Raw genomic sequence first — 27,541 nt, 5'->3', positions numbered from 1 at the left:
GATTGGTCCTTAACTGCTACACTAAACAATGCTGTTAGACCAGCAGCCTTTTTCTCTCGGACATTACACGGGCCAGAGTTAAGACATTCCTCTATTTAAAAGGAAGCCCCAGCTATTGTAGAGGGCATCCTTGCTTCTGGCTGTAACTGGGTTACGTTTCTGTCTGTAATTGACTGATGTTAATCGAATGAATCATATTTCTCAGATTCACTAAACCAAGCTGGTAGACCAGCAGCCTTTTTCTCTCGGACATTACACGGGCCAGAGTTAAGACATTCCTCTATTTAAAAGGAAGCCCGAGCTATTGTAGAGGCCATCCTTGCTTCTGGCTGTAACTGAGTTATGTTTCTGTCTGTAATTGACTGATGTTAATCGAATGAATCATATTTCTCAGATTATCAAAGGCTGAATGAATTTTTTACAATATAAAACTTGTTTGTTACTTTTGCTTTATATACTTTTTTTGTCTCCCTTAATTCAAAAGCTTCCTCTCACCTTCCCAATCTATTCCTCTTTCTACATCAAATTTGACATTGAATACACCTACTCTAATCAAGTTACTTCTCAGTCCTTGGGCAATTCTTACATAATTCTTCAATTGGATCAAAGAAGATATTTTCTTCCTTCCCTTATTCTTTCATGTCCCATTTAAAAGACACCGAAAGTATGGTTGAGGGAGCGGAGTGTCTGCAGGACTGCTTTGAATCGGTGGACTAGAACATATTCAAGAACTCATCCATAGATGTGAATGAATATGCAACAGGTGTCATCGACTTCATCACGGACATTTTCAACCTCCTATTATGGCAGTCAGAGGTTCCCACCAGCTTCAAAAGGGCATCAATCATCCCTGTACCCAAGAAGAATGGTGTGGGCTGCTTCAACAACTATTGCCCAGTAGCACTAACTTCTACCGTCACGAAATGCTTTGAGAGGCTGGTCATGGCCAGAATTAACATGTACCTAAGTAAAGATCTGGACTCACTGCAATAGCCTATCATCACAATCACTCCATGGCAGATGCCATATTGCTGGCTCTCCACTCAGCTCTTCATAGACTACAGCTCAGCCTTCAATAACCATTATTCCCTCAGTGCTGGTCAAGAGGCTACAAACTCCCTCACCCTAGAACTGGATTCTTGACTTTCTCATTGAAAGACCAGTCAGTATAAATTGGAAACAACAACTCCTCTTCATTGATCATCAGCACAGGTGCACCCCAAGGATGCGAGCTTAGCCCACTGCTCTACTCATTATACACCCATGACTGTGTGGCCAGGCACAATTCCAAAGGCATCTACAAGTTTGCCAATGACACCACAGTTGTCAGCTAAATCACAAACAGCAATGAGGAAACCTACAGGATGGAGATAGATCAGCTCATTGAATGGTGTAACAACAACAACCTTGCACTCAACATCAGCAATACCAAGGAGATGATTGTGAACTTCAGGAGGAAGTTGGGGAAACAACCCAATCCTCATCGAGGGCTCAGGAGTGGAGAGGGTCAAGAACTACAAATTTCTGGGTGTCAACATCTCCAAGGATCTGTTCTATAGCCTCCACTTTGATGCAATCACAAATAAGGCTCACCTCCGGCTATACTTTGTGGGGTGTCTGAGGAGATTCGGTATGTCACCGAAGACTCTCGTAAACTTCCACTGGTGTACCAAGGAGAGCATTCTGCCTGGTTGCATTACAGTCTGGTATGGAGACACCAACTCTCAGGACAAGAATAAATTCCAGAGGGTTGTTAACTCAGCCTGCAACATCACAGACACTGGACTTCACTCCATCAAAGACATCTACATGAGGCAGTGTCTTAAAAAAAATCAGCCACCATCCTCAAAGACCCCCACCACCCAGGCCACGCCCCCTTCACTTTGCTACCATCGGCGAAAAGGTACAGGAGCTTAAAGACAAGCACTCAGTGGCACAAGGACAGCTTCTTCCCCGCTGCCATCGACTTCCTGAATAATCAATGAACCAAAGATACGGCCTTACTTTTCATGCACAATTATTGTTATTAGTATTGTATTTTTAATATTTTTTGTAGTAATGTCGTAAGATGGTTATAATATGTATGTTTGCACTGAGATGCTACCACAAAACACTGAATTTCATGACTTGTTCATGACAATAAATCCTGATTCTGATTTGCTTTGCTTGTGTCAACAGTTTTCCATGTTCAAACAAAAAAGTAAACACACATCACTCATTCTAATTATAATTGGTGTGAAATATCCTGCTACTGCAGAATCTCAGCCATGTTGCTGAGCCTGGTCACCAGCTACCATAATCGAAGTGCCCAAGAAACTTCACATGTGACAAATGCAAGAGGCACACAACTGCCTTGATTTGGTCATCTCAGCAGCCAACTATTATTAAGGTAACTTGAAAGAGGTTCCTTTGGAATTGCAGAACATTACAACAATGCTCTCAGGAGATCAGAACCATTACCAAATCAAGATCACCTTCAGAAAACTGATGGGATCCAGTATTCAGCACATTTATGGGTCATCTGCTGAACAGTCACAGACTCTACACTAACTTTAATTGGGTTCTAACAGGTAGACCAATTAAATATGTTGTAGTTGAATAGAGGAAGTCTACCTCAACCTTTTTAATTTCAAGTTGAATTTAATACTATTTTTTTTAAATCAAGAAAGGGATTAGGAATTTTTTTTATTCATTAAAACTTCACAGGAAAAGCCAGCATTTAACTGCTCATATCCGTTTGCTCTTGAGAAAGTGATAGTATGCTGCCTTCTTGAATCTCTGCAGTCCTTGAGCTGTGAGTACCAACAATCCTATGAGAGAGGATGTTCCAAGATTTTGACACATTAATAGTGATGGAACAGAAATACATTTCCACATCGGAATAGTGTGTAGATGGTGGGTGACTCGGTGGGCAATTTCTAAATGGCATTGTTCCCATGACTTCTTCCCTCAAGCTGGTAAAGGTCATGGGTTTGGTCGGTACTGTCCAAAGAATCTTGGTGAGGAGAAACATATTGCAGTGCTTTCAGATCGTCAATGGTTTAATGGCAAAATGAACTCAAGGAGAATAAACAAAGTTTTCTTATTCCTGTCATTCAGCTGAATTTAGTAAATTTTGAACCATTTTCTGGGGCTTAATCTATTGAGGGCCCAAATGGAGAGAACACAACACTGGTCCTCCTGTTAGGGAAGAAGATAGGACAAGTGACTGAAGTGACAGTCCAAATGATAATAACACTGTTAGTTTTAAAATAATTATACAGAAAGATGTGACTGGTCTGCAACTTACAGTCCTAAATTGGAGCAAGGATGATTTTGGAGCAATTAGGCTGGAATTTGCAGAATTTGATTGGGGGAGGGTGTTTATAGATATGGCTGGAGAGTGGGATGTTCTTGAAACAGCAAGACTTCAGGCACTGCATGCTCCTTTTAAGATGAAGAGCAATGCTGGCAAGTTGAAGGGAACCTGGTTGATGAAGTACATTAAGGCTCTGGTCATGAAAAAGTATCAGATTTAGAAGCCTCGATCAAATGACTCCCTTGATTAGTACACGTGCAGGAATATGTTTGAGGGAAATAGAGGACATAAGATAGAGCTGAGAGGCAGGATAAAGGAGAATCCCAAGAGATTAACGAGTTATAATAAGAGTAAAAGGGTGGGTAGGAAGAGAATTAGTCCCTTTGAAGAACAACAAGGCCATCTTTGTGTGGAGTCATGCAAGATGGGTGGAATTTTAAATTAATACTTCTGATCAGCCTTTACAGTGGGAATCATGGAGACAAAGGAATTGATGAAAATAAGTTGCAAGGTGTTGGACCACATTAGAACTAACAGGAAGGAGGGCTTGGCAGCCGTGGAGCACATTAAGTGGACAAATCCCTGAGACCTGAAGTGGATTCTCCTGTCTTGTGGAAAGTTTGGGAAGAAATTGTGGAGGGCCTTCCAAGACATTTACATCATCTTTGACCTTGCATGAAGTGGTAGAAGACTGGCTAAAGTTGTGGTGATATTTAAAAAAGGCCTCAAGGACAAGGCATCAGTGGTTGGAAAATTGTTGGAGGGGATTCTGAGGGACAGGATCTTCCACCATTTGGATAGTCAGGGGTTGAGTGGAGACAATCAACATGGCTTTGTGCATGGCAGATAATGTCTAACAAATCTGCTATTTTAAAAGAGAGATGACAAAGAGGATTGATGAGGCAGAGCAGAGGATGTTTTAATATATGGACTTTAGCAAGGCCTTTGACAAGGTCTGTATGAAACCTTACTCAGGAAGTTTATATAGGTTCCAAGGTTAACATGATTAGTCAATTTGCAGATGAGACCAAAATCAGTGGTGTAGTGGACAGCAAGGAAGGATAATCTAAGTTTACAACAGGAGTTAGATTGTTTTGGTAGGTGAGCCAAGGAGTGGGAAATGGAATTTAATTCTGATAAGTGTGAGGTGCTGCACTTTAGTAAGTCAAATGAGGCCAGGCCTTGCACTGTGAATGATAGGGTCTTGGAGAATATTATAGAACAGAGAGACTGAAGGGTACAGATTAATGATTCCTTGAAAATGGTAGCTCAGGTAGATTTGTTGGAGAAGAAGGTGTTTGGCTGCTTGCCTCCATTGAGCAGGGTATAGAGTACAAAAGTTGGGTCCTCATGATTCAGTTGTTCAATGCTTTGGTGAGACCACACTTAAAGTACTGTGAGCACTTCTGGTTCCTTGACGCAAGACATCAAAAAATTGGAAATGGTGCAGAGGAGATTTATCAGCATGTTGCCAGGACTAGAAGGCTAAAGTTATAGGGCTAGGTTTAATAAGGTGGATCTTCATTTCCTAAAGACTGAAGGAAGCTGAGTGGCGATCTTAGATGTTTATAAAATTATGAGGGGAATGGATAAACTAAATGCACAATTTTTTTTCTCCAGGATACATTCTTCTAGAACAACAAAATATAGGTATAAGATGAAAGGAGAAAGATATAGGAGGGACGCAAGAGGAAGATTTTTTTCTCTCAGAGGGTGGCCCGTATCTGGAATGAACTGCCAGAAGAAACTGTAGAAGTGGGCACAATAACAATGTTCAAGACATTTGGACAGATTTATGACTAGGATGGGCTTGGAGCAATAGACACCAAATGCAGGCAAAATGGGACTAGCCCAGAATGCCATCTTGAATATCATGGACTAATTAGGAAGAAGGGCCTGCTCTATGCTGACTGTAGACAATGGTATACATGTCATATGAACTGTGTAACCAAAAGGATGTCCACCTGTAATTTTAATCTGATCTTGAAAGCAGTTAATTCTATTTTAAGTTAAAGGCAGAGAGCTGATACAACTTTAAACCACATACCCGATTTTAAACAAAAATTGCTTGCATTACAAATCTCCTTCTGTAGTAAAATGAATAAACATTACCAATTTGATACTCACTTCCATCCTTTAGTTTAGTATCTAAAGGGAATGAGTGGAGAAGTTGTAGAGCCTGAAAGAAGACAAAATATGTGTGATGACAATTGTACAGCAGATTAATTATTATATTGATTATTATATTGGTCATATTAACGACCATTATGTTGGTCATCAGTTAGCTAGTGCTATCTGGATAGTGATGGACTTCCACCAAATAAGATTAGCTAGGGAACTGAACAAGTAACAGGTCTTTTAATTGGAAAGTGAAAGAAAGGGAACACAGCAAAGAGGGACATGGGAAAGCCACTTAGATCTCCTTTAAATATTCCCCCTCACCTTAACTCTATGTCCTCTCGATTTGAACATCTCTATCCTTAGAAAAAAGATTGTGACCTTTTTGATGCCCTTCATAATTTTATAAACCTTCATAAGATCAGCCTTCATCTTCTTGCACTCCAGAGAAAATAATCCAGCCTATAAGCCACCTAAACATTCTTAAAGCCCCTCATTTCAGGCAACGTTCTGTGAATAAACAATGAGAAGCTCGAGGAGCTCAGTGGGTCAGGCAGCATTCATGGGTAAAAATGATCAGTAAATGTTTCAGCTCAGGGAACTTCATTAAGAGTAAAAGTTAAATGTAGAACTAGACTGCCCTCCATAATATTTGGAACAAAGACATTTATTTTGCCTTTATTTGGCACTGTGCTCCGGTTTTAAATTTGTAATCAAGCAATTCATATGTGATTAAAGAGCACATTCCAGATTTTATTAAAATGTATTGTGTATATTTTGATTTGACCATGTATAAATTACAGCACTTTTTAATGCATAGTCCTCTCATTTCAGGGTGCCATAATATTTGGGACGTAGCAATGGTATGTATATTAAAGCAGTCATGTTTAGTACTTTGCTGGATATCCCTTGCATGCAATGACTGCCGGGAAGTCTGTGATTTATAGACATCACCAGGTGCTGAGTATCTTCTCTGGTGATGCACTGCCAGGCCTCTACTGCAGCCACCTTCAACTCCAGCTTGTTTTCGAGATTTGTCCCCTTAGGTTTTCTCTTCAGCAAATGGAATGCATGCTCAATTGGATTTACATTGGGTGAATGACCTGGCCATTCAAGAATTTTCTAGTTTTTAAGCTTTGCAAAACTCTTTTGTTGCTTTAGCAGTATGTTTGGAATCATGGTCTTACTGTAGGAAGAATGAGTTTGGAAGGATTTGTTTGAACTTGAGCAGATGTTTCGATACACCTCAGAATTCATTTTGATATTGCCATCATCAGTTACATCATCAATGAAGTTAAGGGCACCAGTACCTGTGGCAGCCATACATGGCCAGGCCATAACACCCCACAGGTTAACCTTGGTCTCATCTGTCCACAAGACATCATTCCAGAATTCTGCAAGCTCTTTTAAATACTTCTTGGCAAACTGTAATCTGGCCATCCTGCTTCTGTGGCTAACTAGTGCTTTGCATCTTTCAATATAGCCTCTGTATTTCTGTTCATGAAGTCTTCTGTGGACAGTAGACATTGACACATCCACAACTGTCTGCTGAAGAGTGTTTGCTCTGTCACAAGCATTTGGGGATTTTTCTTCATTATGATGTGAATTCTTCTGTTATTAGCAGTGGAAGTCTTCCTTGGAATACCAGTCTCTTCATGATTCCTGAGCTCACCAATACACTCTTTCTTCTTAATGATGTTCCAGTTGATTTTGGTCAACCTAAGGTTTGGGTAATGTCTCTGACTATTTTATTTTAAGCTTCATAATGGCTTCTTTGACTTTCATTGGTACAACTCTCATCCTCCTGTTGAATAATGACAACTATAGACTCCAAAGGTGATCAAAAGCTTAGAAGCAAGCCTAGCTCTTTTATACCTGTACTAATGAAGCAATTACACATACCTGAGTAATCACAAACACCAGTGAAGTCAAATGTCCTAAACATTAGGGTGCTCTGAAATTGGGGAACTATAAAAGTGGTGCAATTTCTACATGGTCAAACCAAAATGTATACAAATAATCCTTAAAAAATCTGGAATGCGCACTTTAATCACATGTGAAATGCTTGATTACAAATTTAAAAATGAGGAGCACAGGAGCAACTAAAAGGAAAAAAAAAGTCTTTCTCCCGAACATTATGGAGGACACTGTTAAATTTAGTTTCAGTAAAGAGACCCGACCTGAAATATTGACTGACTATTTCTCCACATTGATACTGACTGATCGGTTGAGTTCCTCCAGATTCTCATTGCTTTGTCAAGATTCCAGTATCTGCAGTTTATACAATTCAACATTCTGTGAATCCCCTCTGCACTCTTCCTCTCCCTTCCACATTCTTTCTGTAGTGTGATGACCAGAGCCTCATACAAGACATTCTTTAGACCACACAAAAAATATTGTGTAACTGCAACGTGACATCTCAAACATTATTTCAATATCCCTGCCTATGAAGGCAAACAAGGCATACACTATCCACCCGTGTTGACGTTGTCATGTCGTCAACAAGTTAATTTATCAGACTATTGTAAATCTCATCCAAGTAATTTATATCAATGGCCAATGACAATCCCTGCTGTACACCACTGTTACAGATTTTCAGTCAGAGAAACAACCCTCTATTTCTATCTCTGATCACCAAGCCAGTTTTGGATCCAGTTTGCCAAAACACCTTACACCCCATGTGCCCTAATTTCTAGATCCATCTACCAAGTTGGATCATGTCAAAAGCTGGGTACATGTCTTCTTCTGACAGAAATAAGAAAATTAGTGCACAAACCAGAGTACACTAAAGAGATAATACTAGCAATATATGCAAGAACTGGGGGGAAATCAAGTGGTCAGGATGGTGGCTTGGAGGGCAGGAAAAGGTAAAATTATAACATTATTTGTCATTTACAAGCACTGTTTAGTACGGTCCTTCAATTTGAATTCTAAAACTGTAATATAGAACACAAGTGGTGCAGCTGGCAGCAGAGCTAATAGAGCCACTGTCTTGCAGTGCTATAAACCTGGGCACATTGTTGATGTCAGGTGTTGTCTGTGTGGTGTTTTGATGTTCTTCCCATTACCACACGAGTTGCTTCTGGATCTCTGATTTCCTCTCGCATCTCAAAGATGTGTGGGTTGGTAGATTTATTGGTCACTGTAAATTTCCCCCACTGTGCTTGCTTCCATGCTATATATCTCACTGATGATGATATTTTCATTGAAAGAGATCTTAAAATTATTTGTGTACACAACTGATGGACTGAGTAAAATTATAAAATCTTACCTTGTGGTGAAAATATTTTTCAAATTTTACTCGTGCCAGTGACACACACTGATGCCAGTCTGTGGGCCATCTACTAAGTAATTTAATTGCTTGAAATGAACCTTCTAAACTCTCTCCTTTTTCCATTCGCTGTAAAATAAAGGGCAAAATAGAACTATTAAATCCTCGTACATACAAGTACCCCTCCCATTATAAATTTGATTTTATAATTGAAGTCAAACACTGCTACCATGAGAACAGAATAAAGCAAAACATAAACATGCAGCATAAATTATATAAATTCCTCTTCTATTTTAACTCATTGTTCACGAAACAAAACTAATTGTTAGTCATCACTGCAAAACTGGAAAAGTTCAATACTTCTAGGATTTAAGCCTCTGTATATATTATATAATATATCCAAAGTTGCATGGTTAACAGAAATAAATAGTGGCATGACCCCGTTGCATGGTTAAGAAATGAAGTGACAATGAGTATAAATGGAATAGAGATTCACTGAACTGATGTGGATGATGTGGAGTCCTTCTACTAATTGTACTTAGTTGTTGAAATATGTTCAAAGCCCATAAATAATTTGCTTCAAGATTAACCAAACAAAAATTACTGATGATGTACTCATATAAGTCACAGGAATAACATGACTTCCTGAAAAAGTTTGACTTCAATGTATTAAATAATTTTGATTTTCTTTATAAAATTTGAATGACAAAAAAATATTTTTTACAGTACTACTAGTAAACAGCCCAAATGGTGCAGTAATAGAAGTGAACTGTTCTTTATTCAGCAGTAAGAAACACAAGTAACAATATTTAAAATAAAGATAGAAATGCTGTTCCAAATTCTGACTTGAATCGCAGAGTCTGGCCTGCGTTTTGTATTGGCTGCAATGAATATTAATTCATCAGTTCGCTACCACCCTCTGGAAAGCAAGACTCACATCAAAAAAATGACATGAAACTGAGTAAAGGAGGAAGATAATTCAATGGAAAAAACAAAAGAAAGGAAACTGTGTCCTGTCCACAGCTTCTCCATCAATGACAACTGATGCTGTGTGTTTCTAACAGAAAGGCAGAAATGTAAGGAATTATGCTTTTTCTTTAGCAGGTTAGAAAAAAGGAAAATTTGTACCATGATAAATGAGCAAATATGTACCCATAGACCTATTGTAAAGCAAACAAAAGCAAAAACTTTAGGGGAAAAAAAGTAATCAACTACCTTCTCAAGTGAATGCCCCATCTTGCAGGCTCTTTCAATATATGGAAGCAGCTGGGTGCTATCAATTTATATGAAATAATAGACATTTTTTAAAAATGCCTGGTTCTTTAGCTTGTATCTCAGTACAATTATTCTCACCTGTAGCACATTGTCTGTTGATTTATAGGTATCCCAGAACTTGTTGTACATTGAGGGTTTGTGTGAAAAGGAGGTTTCAAACTGAAATAAGAATAGAATAAAATTGTTTATTAGAATTTACTTGCTGTTGTAAAATAAAATGGCAGAGCTTCTATAACAGCACTGCTGCTGCTGGTGCAGACACGGGAAAGGGGTGGGGTGGGGGGAAGAGACAGAACGCTCCCCTGTGGGTCCTACTGCCAGTCCTTCCGCCAACAGCTCCGTACAGGCTTTAAACAGTCTGTTAAAGGAGCTGACTGTGTTTTATTTAAAATCCTGCGACCAAGGGGTGTGGACCCAAATGACCTAGCCTGTGTCCAGCAGGGGCATTAAGAAGGAGAAGCAGAGGAGACGACCCTACAGATGGTGACCATGGTGGCGGACCAGCAAGGGGCTCTGTGACTCGTGCACTCTCAGACTGAGACCATCTGTAAACTGGAGGAACAACATCTCATCTTCTGACCAGATGGCATTAATATCAACTTTTCTGGATTTTGTTAATCCCCACGACTCTTCTTCTCCCAACACCTTTCCCTTTCTCTGACCCGCCATTCCATTTCCTTTCGCACAAATATCATATACAATGAACACCCTTTATTGGTCTGGATTCTTCCATCATTGTTCAAATTCTGAGACTTTCTGAAATTTCCTGCTTCTGGCTTATTCCTTGAAGGGCTCAGGCCCAAAACATTAGCAATACATCTTTGTCTCCTGTAGACACTGAAAAGACTGGCTGAGTTCCTCCTACATTTTGGTGTTACTTTTACTATAATCACAGCATTTGCAGACTTTCGTGTCTCACTGAAGGACACGCACAGGCAGCAACTATTGGTGATTTGCGGGTGGGAAACCCACACAGGCTGCGGGCTGCTGGCAATGTGGGGTCAAAGGACTCATACCATGCTGAGGGGCTGCTGGAGACTGGCTCATGAGAACCAGGATTCCAGAGGGTGCCGAGGACAAGAAGGGCTGCCGAAGAGCCCTGGGTGCTGAAGGCTTCCTCATCGTGGCAGAGGTTTGGTTCTAGGTTCGGATTGCTGATGGTTTGAACTGAACTGGAGTCTGGTGGCAGAGGTTGCAGAAGTGCTAGAGACAAATTCACAGATGCTCAGTGACTCTAAGGGGACTCTCTTTTGCTTCTCATTCTCTCAATGCTAATTCCGAATATTTGTCTGCCTAATGGTAGATTAAAGACAATTTTGTGTAATATTACATTTCTGTTTTATCACATGACAATAAATAGTATCTGATCCATAAACACTGGATTAATAATGCACATGCTTCATACCTTGTCTCTGGACCATTGTATTGTGTGTTCAATCAAAGCTGGAAAGGACTTCAATGTACAAAATGGGATTTCCTCTTCAGGAGGATCTCGCTGTACAAACCAACAATGAGTTAGTAAAATGTCAAAATAATTACATGTTCAATATATGTTATCACTCATATGAGTCATTTTTCAAACAATAATTGAAATAGAAAGGCACACTCATCAGATTGTTCATTAGTGAGACCACATTGGAGTATTGCGCGTAGTTCTGGTCACCCAGCTGCTGGAAATATGTCATTAAGCTGAAAAGTGGGCATAGATAAAGTTTGTTTTTCCCAGGGTATGGGAGTCACGAAACTGGGCTCCATTCCTTTATGGGGACTAGAATGGAAAGGGGAGATAGCATGCATAAAAGCTGGGGGGGGGGGGGGGGGGTGGGGTGACAGCCTTGGGGAAGGGCCAGAAGATAATGAAGGAAGGAGGGGTGAGAGATGTGGTGGGACTAGTAGGGGAAGAGACAGCTGAGGAGGGAAGATGAATGAGGAAAAATCAAATAAAGGACTAGGCAAAGAACAAACAAACATGGAACTCAAGGGAGGAGGAACTTGAAAATGGGAAATTCAACATTCCAGCTGCTACCAAAGTGAAATGTGATATGTCATTCATCAAGTTAACATTTAGCCTCACCCTGGTCATGAATGAGGCTGAGGACAGACAGATCAATGCTGGAATGGTGAAATAAATTGAAAAGGTACGGAAATGGAAGTTTAACTTCCAGCCAGCCCCTGCAGACAGAGTGCAGATGGTCAGAGAAGCAGATGTCCAGTCGGTTTAGTTTCACCAATGTTGAAGAGTACCCATCAGGTGCAAAGAGTAGATTAAGCTGCCTGTAAAACTCTGCCACGTCTCAAAGGTCTTTTATGGCCTCAAATAGAAGGGGGAGGGGGGGTTATTAGATCCCTTATCTGGACAGTGGTCACCTGTGGCTAGGAAAGAGAAGAGGGCTTAGGTCTCACGATGAACATTGCACTTACTGAGATTGCAAGAGGAGGTGTTTAAGGAGATAGAAGGAATGGTGTGGGCAGAAGAGTGAACCAGAAGTTCCCAGTTCCACACATTGGGTTGTAGCCTTTTCTACATTTTTGGCTATAAGAGCTAACTTATTTAAATGGAAAGATTCTAATCCACCTACTTTGACTCAGTGGCTCTCTCAAATTATGTTATGTTTAAGTTTAGAGATAGATAGGAGTTTCATATCAAAATCAGGATTTATTGTCATGAACAAGTCATAAAAGTCTATGATTTGCGGTAGCATCATACATAGTGCAAATATACACATTATAACTACCTTACGAGATTACTGCAAAAAAAAAACAATAGTAGGGCACGAGAACCAAGACAGTGTCTAGTTCATTGATTATTCAGGAATCTGATGGCAGTAGGGAAGAAGATGTCCTTGTGCCACTGAGTGCATGTCTTTAGGCTCCTGTTAGGAGGGCATGGCCTGGGTGGTTGGGGTCTTTGAAGATAAAGGCTGCTTTTTTAAGACACCGCCCCATGTAGATGTCCTTGATGGAGTGAAGTCTGGTGCTTGTGATGTCACAGGCAGAGTTAACAACCCTCTGGAGTTTATTCTTGTCCTAAGAGTTGGCGCCTCCATACCAGGCAGTGAAGAAACCAGCCAGAATGCTCTCCACAGTTCACCTGTAGAAGTTTACCCATAGAAGTGATGTACCGAACTGCCTCAGGCACCTCACAAAGTATAGCCGTTGGCGAGCCTTCTTTGTGATTGCATCAAAGTGGAGGCTGCAGGACAGATCCTCGGAGACGTTGACACCCAGGAATTTGAAGTTCTTGACCCTCTCCTCTACTGAGCCCTCGATGGGGACTGGGTCGTGTTTCCCCAACTTCCTCCTGAAGTTCACAATTGGTTTTGCTGATGTTGAGTGAAAGGTTGTTGTTGTTACACCATTCAACGAGCTGATCTATCTCCCTCCTGTACATTTCCTCTCTGCGTACATGTGATACTTCTGATAAATTTGAAGTGACTTTTTATAAATTACTTACACATGACTTGGATAATATAACTATTTTCCCTTTCAGATTATATTTTATTTCTTTTCTCTTTGTTGGTGAAGAACAGACAATTAAATCTTATTAATAAATTCTCAGGATAGCCTGCCCAGTTTTTTTTTAAGATTAGGTGTGATTTTATATATTTTTTTAAAATAAGATTTCAATTTGAGGAGTTAAGAACACATTTGTTAATTGTGCTGTAATACAATGTTATATCATATGATGTAATATAGTGATTTTTTCCCCCCCTTTTTTGATTATGTATTCCTATTCTCCATATGTATTATCTACCTACAAAATGATTAATAAAAAGATTGAAAAAGAAACAAGAGTGAACCAAGGAGACATGGAGAGAGTGGTTCCTGCGAAAAGGGTAGTGTGGACAGGATGTGGCTGGAAGTGTGTTCATAATGTAGTTGCTAGTAATGTCAAATCAAGAAGTGCCAGATGGGGAGGCTGATGGGGTAACAAGAAAGGACAGGGAACTCTATCCTAGTTCTGTCTGGGGAGAGGTAGGTGAGAGCAGAGGGGTATGAATTGTGGCGGAATGTGGATAAGAAGTTTATGAGTGACAGAACGTGGATGGTTCAGTTGCCCAGGAGAGAAGGCTTTATCCCAGAAACAAATGTGGCAGAGACAGAGAAACTAGGAGAGCAGGAGATCTGAAATGGGAAACTAGGTGAGAAGAGGTGTGGATCTGATAGCTCCGGGTGTCAATGAGTTGTAATAAATGTCTCCAGATATTTTGTCTCCCGAGATTGAGAAGTCCAGAAAAGGAAGCATCAGAAATAGTCCAAGTAATTTGAGGGCAGGATGGAATTTGTCAGCAAACTTGGTAAAATTGTCAAGTTTTATATGGATGCATAAGGCAGCACTAATGCAATCTCAATGTAGCAAAGAATGAGTTGGGGAGTGGTACCTGAGCAGAATATGAACAGGGACTGTTCCACACAACTGACAAAGAGGCTGGTATAGCCGGGGCCCATGCATTTGCTCATGCAAAACCAAGTTAAAATCAAGAAAGGGGCTGTCCCATTGTTCAGAATTTGTGCACTTACATGGCTGTTGTATGACTCTGTCAGGTTTGGTACAATGACCTCTGTGTGTCCTTTTGTACCCATAGTTCCTGAATCTAGAAGAGGACGTTGATTTGATACACATCGACTGCAAACAGAAAAGATGACTCTTAAGACTAAATAACCTCAAAAAATACAAAATGATACAATTAATTTGTAAGTTGGTGGAATTTACATACAAGATGATGTTACATTAACTAAACCATTTGACACAAATGCAAAGATTTCATAAGCAAAATTCAAACTGTAGAGGAACTTAATGGGTCAGGCAGCATCTGTGGAGGCAGAGGGATCGTCAGTGTTCTGGGTGCACCAGGACTCAAAGTATAGGACTCAAGAGTCAAAGATCTCCAGTTTGCCTGCTGTGATTGTTCTTCATAAGCAATGAGATGGCAGAGAAATACTTTGGAATGAAAAATCCACAGAAAATGACTTTCATTCGATTATCAAAATACAAATGAAAGAATACAGAATTTTAAGTGCCAATTATATCAGTCATACAGATATTCTGAGATATTTTCTGATGGTTTAAAAGTAGATGACATAACTGGCCAAATTCAAAGGATGAATTGCTCCACATTTGTGAGCCTTTGAGGCATCAAAGAATGAAGATGCTTTAGTTCTGATACTGAAAAACCACCATTCAACATTTAAAAAAAATATACTTACTAAAATAGAATTAAAATGAAAATATAATTGAATTTGATTTCTGTACTTTACTGAAGTATTTTTCAGTCATTTAGAAATACATTAATCATTATTGATATAGCAGTGTTGGTATTTTGTAATTGACCCAACAAATATTTCTCAAACTACATTGTTACTTTTTTTGGGAGGCTATTTTGTTAAACAGTTACTTTGTTAAATACTGTCATAATTTTTACTTCAGTATTATGCAAATCAGCTTAAACAGCAAAAAAATATATAAAACAGGTGAAATTGATGCCTGTTTAAAAGCTTTCCCCAAAGTAGATACTCCACCCAAGGATATCCTTCTTTCTGGGCAACAGACAGCATGTTTGCTTCCGCGTTACCTGTCGACATATCTTCTTGCTTCTACATTATCCAGTGCAGTGATCACAACATCTACTTGGCTATAAAAATCATCACTGTAAATATTCTCTGTAGATGGACACACTTTGTTCAGGTGAGAGTCTATTTTCATCTGGTGATTTATCATCAAGGTGGCTGATGCAGCTGTGTAACTCTTAGGTTTCTGATATGGAAACAGAAAACAGATTAATGCTGAGAAAAGCACAGAATATATTGATAAATCAGCAAGATGTGTTCACACTGGGAATGCTAATCTTTAGCCACTTTCAGGTGGCCACAATACCCGACTGTAAAGCCGCCTAATGTACTCCTATGCGGCTGTCGGGTAGCCACCTGAAAGTGGAGAACCCGGCAAGGAGGTTTACCTACCTAACCCTTCTTCTGTAGGTATAATATCCTGCTCCGAAAATCCCCCGTTGCACCTGAAAGCAGCACCAGGCAAAGCTGCTAGCAGCTTTCAGGTGTCTAGCAGGGGGTGGGCTGATGACAGTCAGCCGGCGACCCAACTCCCCACTGTCTGACAGTCCCGGCTGCCGCAGCCCCCCACCAGCCACCCCAGCCCCGCAGACCCCCCCCAACCCCCCGCCTCAGCCCCACAGTCCCGGGCCAGGGAAGCGAGCTGTCAGAAGGCTGCCCCAGCCTGGACTCAGGAGCCAGCGTTTGTTCTGCAGCTTCTCTCCCCGCTTCAAACCTTTCAGGTGGCAGAACACTGCCTTCAATGCTGCCACCTGAACATCCCTTCGCAGTCACCCGCAGCTGCTCCGGAGCCTCATTCTCCAGGAAATTCCACCTGAAAGCGACTTTTTGATAGAACTAAATTCTAAGCACAGTAAAGAAGAATACTAGCAGTTCACCAATGCCCTGTGCAATACTTTTACTTTCCCAGTTTTCACAGTCAAGGTAAACACCTTTTCCCTGACTACAGTAAGCAGGTACACCAATAAGTTGGTCTAAGTCATTAGGGACACAAAATGGTAGAGATCTACTTTTGGAAGTTTGATTTTATGACAGACCATTTTGAACGCTTCCATTAACTGCAAACTTCATTCATGCCCAGATCAATTGGCACAAGAGAGAGCAGAATCACCGTGAATTATGGATCAATAATGTCAGAATGAAAATGAACATCATTTGCAAATAGTGATTCTGAACTGGAGTAAATTCCTCTCAGAAATAATCCAGTGAAACAATGGTTCTTTCAAACTTGCTGGCAAAGAAATCAGTGCTCTTGAGCTCTTCGAAATTGCACTTTTGCTAGAAGAACCTGCATTAAGGGGCATAAAATAACATTCCAAACACATGTCAAAAAGGCACAAGATAAGATGGGTGCTCAGTCAAAGGATAGGTTGTGAAATGCCACTTGAGAGCTTGAGTGGGTTTTAAAATTCTCTGAGAGTAGGAAAGGGAAGAAAGCCAGAAGGGTTCATTCTAAAATTAAGGGTTAATTTTTTAAAATGGCATTATGGGATGATGTACATGAAGGGGGGAATTCTATCAACATCACCATCAACTAAAAGCAACACAGACAAACACTACATAGAAACTTGAAAATGAAGATTAGATTGAGGTTCAGACAACAGGGGTGGGAATTTTTTTTAAAAAACACATTCCACCAGCATTCCTTGTGTGGAGAAGTATTGTAATATATTCATAAAAACCTTCAGCCTCCCCTGATAGAACTCTCTTGCCTGAGGCCTAGGTCACTCAACATTCTTTCCACTCCTGTCCATACACCAAATCCTTGGTGCAATATTCATGGTTGACAATAACTGTATGGTGGGCTCCTTCAATCCGCTAAATAACTTTGGATGACCACAGAGGGAATCCAGTTAGGTTCTCCCAACAATGGACTAATACCCCTAGTGAAAAGCCCTACAAAAGGTAGTGGACACAGCCCAGAACAACACAGGCTAAACCCTACCCACCATCGAGAATATCTACAGGGAATATTGCTGTCGAGAACAGCAGCAATCAAGGATCCACAACATCCAACACACGTTCTGATCTCGCTGCTACATAAGAACTTAAGATATAGGAGCAGGTGTAAGCTATCTGGCCCATCAAGCTTGCTCCGCCATTCAATGAGATCATGGCTGGTCTGAAGATAAGCTCACCTCCACCTACCTGACTAATTCCCATATCCTTTAATTTGCCTACTATGTGAAAATCTATCCACCCTTGTCTTACATATATTACTGAGATAGCCCCCACTGCTTCAATGCAGTGAATGGAACAGATTTCCCACCCTCTCTATCCAAAATCTACTATGCTGAATCATGAGGCTATGTCCATTAGTTCTAGCCTCCCCCACCAATGAAAACAATTTGCCTACCTCTATCTTACCTATGTGTTTCATAATTTTATGTTTCATTAAGATCCCCTCCAATTCTTCTAAATTCTAATGAGTACAGTCCCAAATGACTCAATCTCTCCTCATAGGCTAACCCCCTCATCTCTGGATAGCCTTCTGCACCTGCAAACCAACCTTTTACGATTCTTGCACAAGCACTCCCAAGTCCTTCTGCATGGCAGCAAACTGCAATTGGTTTCCATTTAAATAATAATCAGATCTTCCATTCGTCCTTCCAAAGTGGATATCCTCAACTGCCAGACCCTTGTCCACTCACTTAACCTATCTTTCTGCAGACTCTCCGTTCCATCAGGAAAGACGTAAAAACACAATGCTGAGAAACTCAGCAGTCAAACAGTGTCCTTTATATAACAAAGTTATTTTTTGGGCTTGAGCCTTTTATCAAGTTATGGAAAAATGTCAGCAGGTGACTAAATAAAAGAATGGGTAGAAGCGGGGTTACAAAAGCAGGAAGTAATAGCTGGAGAAGGGAGCAATCAAGGGAAGGAGGGACGGCTGGATGAATAGAGAGGGAAGGGGGGAGAAGGAGAGCTGGAAGGGGAAAGGGAAGGCAGAGGGGGGGGAGAAGAAAGGAGGTTAACAGAAAAACCAAAGAAACAGGAAAGACAGGATAGGTGCAATAAGACTTGTACCACCAGGTTCAGGAACAGCTGCTTCCTCTCCTCAACAACAAACTTAATCAGGGACTCATTTAAGGGCTCTTACTTTTGCACTTCATTGGTGTTTTTTTCTCTCTCTGTATTGCAGTTTGTTTACATTTGTACATTGTGTACAGTTTTTTGTGCACTACCAATAACCGTAGGAAAAACAATCTCAGGGTTGTGTATCATCTGGTAAACCTTATCATTAAATGCAATGGATTCTGTTGTGTTATCTTCGGCCATTCTTGCCTCTTGCTTACATATTGTGAGGCCAATGGGAGTAAACATGCTACTAATAGTTAAATTAATACTGATTTTACAGAAGGCTGTGTAGTATTCTTTCATTTTTGTAGAAACTCTTCCAATTCAGAAGATGCACTTAGTTACAGCTTTTTTTTCATCATACCTGTATGTGTTGTGGTCTGAAGAGAAATTGCCTGTTTAAATTGGATTTTTCAATTAAATCGGGGTCAGTGATGGTAATCTGTAAGGGAATCACACCAAAGCACTTGATTAGATTTTTTTTGTCCTGCGGTAACTTCTAATTGTCATTTATTTTCCATACCTGTGTAACTGTATCAAAGAAAATGTTCAGTTTATTTGTACATTATATTTATGAGTATAGTTGAGTACCCTTTATCCAAATACTAGAAATCCAAAACTTTCTTCATCCATGGTCCCATAAGGTAATACGTAATAGAGTTTTGAAATCCCGAGAATGGGACCTTGTTATTGAGTGTATTTGTAAATATTTGTATTGTAATGTGAATGCATGAATGAGTGCATTTTTAAAATGGTCCCATACAATTCGGATAAAGGGTACTTGACCTGTATTAGAATAAACAGATTAAATCTTTCCTCATCATACTCGGGTGATGACACTGCCAAAGAGAAGTTTTGACAAATATCAAAGATGTCCAGTTCTTTTCAGACTGCTTCAACAGTCACTCAAAGGCCAGCAGCATTTAATTCTCTAATATAACCCAAGTTACATAAATTGTCTAAAAAGATTCAAGGTAAACTCAAGTGGTATGAAAATCAATTGTGCACAAATCAAATTTAAAAGGACAAATTAAAGTGTATTATCAAGGTTGAGCTTTCAGGGAATGTCATTTGTGGAGGTACAGCAGCAGGGGATTTTAAAGACAACAGGCAAGTAAAATGAAAGAAAAAAGGATAACATGCCACATATAGCCCAACAACTTATGAAGTTCCATTGGTTAGCCAATCATAGAGCTGTTGTGATTTGCTTGGGATTCCATTAGTGACTGGTCGTGCCTTAATAGGTCACAGAGAAGCTACAACCAAAGGAAAATAATGAATTTAGCACTAAATCTTGGCTGCTGGCAGTCTGAAAAAATTATCAGTGTTTGTGGAAACAATGGAAAACACCTGCTGTTCAAACTCAATTATTGGCATATTGTGGTAATTCATTTATACTATTGGCATTGGTATATCTTACGTAGATGTACACGGCAATAAACCCTCATCTCATCTGTTATGTATGACCAACAACAGGGATCTGATCCCTGCAGCATACAATTGGTCACAAGCCTGCAATCTGAGAAACAAACCTCCACAACCATCCTTTAACTCCTCCCACCAAAACCAATTCTGTATCTGACAAACGAGCCCACTCTGGATTCACTGTGTACCTAGCTTCTAAACTAGGGCACCAAGCCTCTAGACCTGTCTACCAAGCAAGACCATATTAAAGGCCTTAATAAAGTCCATGTTGACAATGCCTATGGCCATATCCTTGTCCATCCTCTGAGTTACCTCTTCAGAAAAACTCAATTGAATTTGTGAAATATAGTCAGCTGATGATCCTGAATCAGTCCTTGCCTTCCCAAATATAAATGATCTTGTTTCTCAGAATTCCTTCAGATAAGTTTCCACCAGTGATCCAAGGTTCACCAGCCAGTAATTCCTTACAGTACAATATTAGTTATCCTACAGTTTTCTGGTACCTCACGTGTAGCTCTGCTAGGACATGGCAATCTCCTCCTTTGCTTTGGCCCACCACACTGATGCAGGCTGTCAACTACACATACAAACATATATGTGATTACCATTTAAATAATTCATACATAATTGTAATACTTACCATTCCTTGTTGAGAACCAGTGCCAATCCCAAGAAGAGCAAAATTTTTAAGCATTTCACAGCCAATTGCACCACATCCAACCTGAAATTAAAAGTTTTGCTTTAGACATACTGGGATTCCATATGCAGTGCACTCAACAGAGAAAAAAACACCTTAAGTGGTTCAAAATCTACATTTCACAAACGGAATTCAAAGCTAAACGCAAGTCTGAATTTCTATTTAGAATCTCATTTTCCCTTGAGGCCTATAAAACAGAAAGTAAAAAGTTCAACACAAACGTTGTATTGTCTATGGATATTGCTTACATGCACTGAAATTACAGTATAGTGTTTATAGAGGGTACCAGTGGAAATGAATAGAAGTCATTAATTCACCATCATTATTTTATTATAAGAATAGGATATGTAATCTAGAAACTTTTAATCTTTTCTATGGTGGCTTATTAAATAATCAATATCTGGTTAGCTCTAACATTTCTACATTCTCACACACTCGCAAATAGCTAATTAGAGGGAAGTACAGTAAAACCCTCGGTATCCGGCACTGATGGGGATTGGTAGATGCTGGATAAATACATTTTCCGGTTGCTTGAGATTGCGTGTTGCGTGAATGACAAACTAACCACTAGGGAGCGCCAATTTTAAACTTTAGTATTTTTTACCTATTTATTTTCCGCGATTTGTTTTTGCTGGTTGCTTGAGGCTTGATTGAGGTTGCTTGGTTGCTTGAATTCCGGATAACGGGGATTTTACTGAAATATATGCAAGTTCATTCTTAAGAAGCTAAAGTAAAAGCAAATTGTTTCTACACACATAAAAAGACAGTTTGGTTGGAAAAAGTTCTGAGATAATGGGGGTTCTGTTAATTGGCTCACGCAGCCAGTAAATGCACAAGACTCCATCATATTTATGAAAAAATTGTTTAGCTCAGAATATCACAGCTCCGCTGCATTAAAGTAGGTAAGAATCTAAGTAGCAGAAAGGCTTTTTTATTGAAAGATGTCACTTTATGATGAATAGCTGTGTACATTTTGAGAAAATTTGTTTCATGAATCCATTATCCCTGAAGACAGCAACTTTGGTCAAAACAATTATTTGAATTTGGTCAAATCCATCAATAAAAGCTGTATATGTTTTGAGTCACGACAAAGACCTGTTGTGCTCATAGAACATAAGAAAAACAGATGGAGAAGTATGCTGTTCACCCTCTTACAACACCATCTAGAAATGATCTTTGAGTTCATGTTAATATTCAGTTCTAAAACTATACGTCATGATTCTCTTGAAAGTCAAATGTCTATTGAATCTACTTAACTCTTTCGGATACATGTGTTTGCCCACATGCCCCTTAAATATTGTTACTGTAGCCATTCCATCACTTTCCCTGGCAGTGTTTTCCTGGCCCATACCACTCTCAATATAAAAAAAAACTTGCCTTCTAAATCTTCAACAAACATTCCACCTCTCACCCCAAAACTATGCACTGCAGTTTCTGACATTTCCACCCCGGTTAGAAAAATATGATTGTCAACCCTAATACCATTTGCATACTTCTATCCACCAGAGAAACTATCCAAGTTAGCACATTCTGGAGGGTAGTTAATATTGTGTTGTTATTTAAAAAAGGCTGCAAGGAAAACTCCAGGTACTACAGACCAGAGAGCCTGAAATCAATGATCAGCAAGTCCAACACCACTCGGATAGAAAAGGACTGACTGGGGATAGTCAGCATGGTTTTGTTCATGGGAAATGGTGCCTCATTAATTTGTTGAATTTATTTTTTGAAATCATGATGGAGAAGATAGATGAGAGCAAAGTGCAAGACATTGTCGACATGGACTAAGCAAGGCATTTGACAAGGTTCCACATGGTAGGCTGGTCCAAAGATTTGCTTGCACATGACCCAGGGGAAATTAGCCAATTGGAATCAAGATTGGCTTGGCATTGGAGATAGAGGATGGTGATGGAGGGTTGTTTTTCAGACTATAACAAGCAGTATTACACAAGGAGAGGCTGGATCCATTGTTGTTTGTATGAGAATGTCAGTGCCATGGTTAGTAGGTTTGAGGATGGCACTAAAATAGGTGATACAGTGGACAATGAGGAAGATTATATGAGGTAACAATAGGGCACCAAGGACTGCTGTACAACAGAGAGGCAAGCACATAGCTTCCTGAAAGTGAAGACAGAGGTAGACAGAGTGGTTAAGAAGGCATAGGTTTTTTAAAAATCAGTCAGGGAGTTCATTTCAGGAACTGGGACATTGTGCTATAACTGTAGAAGATATCGTTAAGGTCACATACGGAATATCGAGTGCATTTCAGTCATCTTGCTTAAAGAAGCACCTCATTAAATTGGAAAGGGTGCAAGATCATACTACTGAGGTACGTAAAATCTTGAAGGAAATAAATGAGCTGAAGAGTCAATCTTTTCGTCAAGGTAGGAGAGTCTAAAAGTAGCTGTGGGGCCATAGATTTAAAAGGGACCCAAGGGTCGACTTTTTCCACACAGAGGGTGGTGGGCATAAGGAATGAGCTGTTGGAGGAAGTGGCAGAGGTGGGTACAAGTGTAACATTTTAAAAGACGTGAACAGATTGATGGATAGGAAGGAGTTAGGACGGGCCAAGCACAGGAAAGTGGGTTTACCTTAGATGGGCAACTTGGTTTGCATGGACGCGTTGGGCCAAAGAGTTTATTTCCATGCTGTAGCTCCATGATTCTACCTGTGTTGCCACTTTCAGGATCCTGTGGACTTGCTCCCCAATATCTCTCTGTAGATCAAATGCACCCAAAGGATATGGCATTTAGTGCATACCAGTGGATTTCAAAATGCCCCTCTAAAACTTTAAGTAATCCCTATTTTATAGGTGCTCTGTGATTAGAAAGGGATTGCTTAAGGTGGTAGTATGTGAGTGGGAAAAAAATGTTTGAAAACCACTGTTTTAATCGTACCTAATTGACTCGTAATGTGCATGGTTTCAGAACTCCAAAGGAAGTGGGCCAATGACAATTCTTCTCAAGCAAAATATTTCAGTAACAATTAGATCAGAACAGTGGCTCTCAACCTTCCCTTCCCACTCACATACCACCTTAAGCAATCCCTTACTAATAACAGAGAACTTAGGGATTGCTTAAGGTGCAATGTGAGTTTAAGGGAGCAATTTGAAACCACTTTCTCCTTACATTGGACCTAATAAAATGCAACACCTCACACTGGATAAATAATTCCAAAGTTGGACTTCCCCGTGTGTGACAAAGTTTATTTTCATTTTAGCCCTAAATTCCTTTATTTCTATGACCCTGGTTCTGGACGAGACTTCCAGCTGGCTACTGCATGGCATAACAGCAGTAGTTAGGTGCTCCTGTTTATTTTCAAACTTTAATTTTTAACCAAAGTGTTTTATAATTTGCACTACTAATTAATATTGCTGTTATTCAAAATGGATGCTACTAGAAGTGCTAAATCTGCCAAAAACAGTTAAAAACACCAAAAACAAAAAAAAAGGACTGCAGACTCCATTTCTGACATGTTGAACAAACATACATGGGAAATAACCGGGAAATTAAATCTGCTCTTGAAAACGTTGTACAGCCATTATCAGCAATTGACGATCGCTTGGAAGCTGTGGAGACAGGTTTGGAGTCAGTTGATGGAACGTTTTATCAAGCTTGAAACTCTGTTCCAAATCATCAGCTAAGAACTTCAAGTTGACTTCAAAAGTGATTGATTCGGAGAGTAGAAGAGGACACAGAAAGTGACCAGCTGACCAACTTATTTTAAAATTTGCTCATGGAAGTTTCTGGAAAGGAGCTTTTTTTCCCCCCATGAAGCCTGAGCTTGACAGAGCTCATCGATCCGTAGTTCTCAAGCCAACTTCGGGACATCGCTCACATTTGATAATCCTACGGTTTCATTATTACTAAGTAAAGGATCATGTTATCCATGGGGCTCGTCAGAGAAGAAATCTGAATTATCAGGGGCAACAAATTAGAATTGTTGAAGACTACTGTCGTGAAGTTATGGATATGCGAAAAGAATATGAAGAAGTCATATCTGAGTTGTACAAGAAAGGATTCAAACCAGCTCGTCTGTGGATCACTTTTGATACGGTCACAAGGTACTTAAATCGGTGGAAGTGGCAGGCAAAGTTTTGAATGAATCTCCTTCAACTTCAAGCCTAATATGAGCTTTTAGTTGCTGTGTTTCTTTTTCTATTCTGAAGGTTTTTCTTTGTTTTATTTTGAGTGGGGGAAGTTTGGTTGTTCTCTTTGTGAATTAAAAGGGCAATGTTTTATTTTATCTTATTTTGTTTTTCTTTCGACAGTAAAGATTTAAATATATTAATTTTACTTTAAAGTAAAATTATTTAATTTTGTTATTCACTTGTCAATAACAGTGTGTGTAGTTTATTATCTGACCATGGGAAAATAGGGTTGTGTGCTTAGTTTATTAAGCAATCAAGGGAAATAGGGCCAACATTAGAATAATGTACACGTGCAGAGCCTATTTTAAGTGTGAAAAATCTTATATTAATCAAGTATAGGTTTTAGATGCTTGTTTTTATTGAGCTTTAAAAACAATAAATGATCTTTATATTTCTGGAGGCTTTCCTTTAACTTTTAATGATATGGTATTATTTTGAATGCTCGGCGTCTAGATGTTTTGATGAATTTTATACGCCAGCTTATATTTGTTTTTTTTCCTGTTGATAGTGTGACAGAAACACAAGTTTATTATAATGTGCTTCTTTGCTGAAAACTTTAATTTTCATATTGATTATATTCTTTTATATAATTTTTAATTAATTGGGAAAAATTATAATTTTTTAAATAAGGAGCTATACTAAGATTTTTCACAAGCACAAGAATATAAAGTGTAATTTTTTATGAGCATGTTGCTGTTTGTTTGGAGGGGTGGGTGTTTGCGTAGAAAGAGCAAAGTTTGCAAGGTTGTTTTGGCTTCATGGTTTATACAATCCATTTTAGTGCATGCATTCAAGATGAGTGTTTGGAGAATGGTGACAAACTGTGCTGGATTGTTTTCATAACATTAATTAAGACATGATTCATCTAACCAGACCTATCTCTTGGAACATTAAAGGGTTAAATCATGAAATTAAATGCAGAACAGAGTTTGTTCATGTCAGGCACCTAAAGGTAGAAATCATTTTTTCTCAGAAATTGTGATAATGCCAAACTTTTTTTCAAAATGGAAAGGACAATGTTTTCATTCTTCTTCTGGTGCTAAGTTAGGGGAATTTCTATTTTAATTAACCAGAAAATCCCTTTTGAACATCAAAACACTTTGTCAAATAAATATAGTCATTATATTATTCTTACAGGTAAACTACATAATAAAATGCTAGTTTTTGCTAACATATACACCCCTAAGGCTAGAGCTGGATGAGGTCCTCACCCAGGATGAGACATATAAGGCAATCGAACAACTGAAAAGTGGCAAAGCAGCAGGTATGGATGGAATCCCCCCAGAGGTCTGGAAGGCTGGCGGCAAAACTCTGCATGTCAAACTGCATGAGTTTTTCAAGCTTTGTTGGGACCAAGGAAAACTGCCTCAGGACCTTCGTGATGCCACCATCATCACCCTGTACAAAAACAAAGGCGAGAAATCAGACTGCTCAAACTACAGGGGAATCACGCTGCTCTACATTGCAGGCAAAATCTTCGCTAGGATTCTCCTAAATAGAATAATACCTAGTGTCGCCGAGAATATTCTCCCAGAATCACAGTGCGGCTTTCGCGCAAACAGAGGAACTACTGACATGGTCTTTGCCCGCAGACAGCTCCAAGAAAAGTGCAGAGAACAAAACAAAGGACTCTACATCACCTTTGTTGACCTCACCAAAGCCTTCGATACTGTGAGCAGGAAAGGGCTTTGGCAAATACTAGAGCGCATCGGATGCCCCCCAAAGTTCCTCAACATGATTATCCAACTGCACGAAAACCAACAAGGTTGGGTCAGATACAGCAATGAGCTCTCTGAACACTTCTCCATTAACAATGGCGTGAAGCTATGTGTGAAAAGGAAAAAGTGTGTATCATGGTTAATGTGATTTATGGTGTGAAAAATAAAAAATTTAAAAAAAAACCAAAAAAAACCAATGGCGTGAAGCAAAGCTGTGTTCTCGCACCAACCCTCTTTTCAATCTTCTTCAGCATGATGCTGAACCAAGCCATGAAAGACCTCAACAATGAAGACGCTGTTTACATCCGGTACCGCACGGATGGCAGTCTCTTCAATCTGAGGCGCCTGCAAACTCACACCAAGACACAAGAGAAACTTGTCCATGAACTACTCTTTGCAGACGATGCCGCTTTAGTTGCCCATTCAGAGCCAGCTCTTCAGCGCTGACGTCCTGTTTTACGGAAACTGCCAAAATGTTTTGCCTGGAAGTCAGCCTGAAGAAAACTGACGTCCTCCATCAGCCAGCTCCCCACCATGACTACCAGCCCCCCCACATCTCCATCGGGCACACAAAACTCAAAACGGTCAACCAGTTTACCTATCTCAGCTGCACCATTTCATCAGATGCAAGGATCGACAACGAGATAGACAACAGACTCACCAAGGATAATAGCGCCTTTGGAAGACTACACAAAAGAGTCTGGAAAAAACAACCAACTGAAAAACCTCACAAAGATAAGCGTATACAGAGCCGTTATCATACCCACACTCCTGTTCGGCTCCGAATCATGGGTCCTCTACCGGCATCACCTACGGCTCCTAGAACGCTTCCACCAGCGTTGTCTCCGCTCCATCCTCAACATCCATTGGAGCGCTTTCATCCCTAACGTCGAAGTACTCGAGATGGCTGAGGTCGACAGCATCGAGTCCACGCTGCTGAAGATAC

General features: G+C 39.8%; 1 protein-coding gene across 1 annotated transcript in view; it reads right to left on the bottom strand.

The window, feature by feature from the left end:
• Positions 1-27,541, bottom strand: part of uba6 (ubiquitin like modifier activating enzyme 6) — a 135,535-nt gene that overhangs the window by 27,511 nt on the left and 80,483 nt on the right. Inside the window, exons 17-24 of the mRNA XM_069924701.1 lie at positions 20,674-20,754; positions 18,973-19,050; positions 15,536-15,717; positions 14,484-14,589; positions 11,368-11,457; positions 10,041-10,121; positions 8,688-8,816; positions 5,426-5,477 (exon numbers count right to left, since the gene is read on the bottom strand). Coding sequence (XP_069780802.1) covers positions 5,426-5,477; positions 8,688-8,816; positions 10,041-10,121; positions 11,368-11,457; positions 14,484-14,589; positions 15,536-15,717; positions 18,973-19,050; positions 20,674-20,754 — 799 coding nt within the window. The remainder of the gene's footprint in view (positions 1-5,425; positions 5,478-8,687; positions 8,817-10,040; positions 10,122-11,367; positions 11,458-14,483; positions 14,590-15,535; positions 15,718-18,972; positions 19,051-20,673; positions 20,755-27,541) is intronic.

Source organism: Narcine bancroftii, chromosome 1, assembly GCF_036971445.1.
Source record: "Narcine bancroftii isolate sNarBan1 chromosome 1, sNarBan1.hap1, whole genome shotgun sequence".
In the NCBI taxonomy this organism is placed as follows: domain Eukaryota; kingdom Metazoa; phylum Chordata; class Chondrichthyes; order Torpediniformes; family Narcinidae; genus Narcine; species Narcine bancroftii.
The sequence above is the reverse complement of the archived record's forward strand: the minus strand, read 5'-3'. Positions and strand labels throughout refer to the sequence as shown.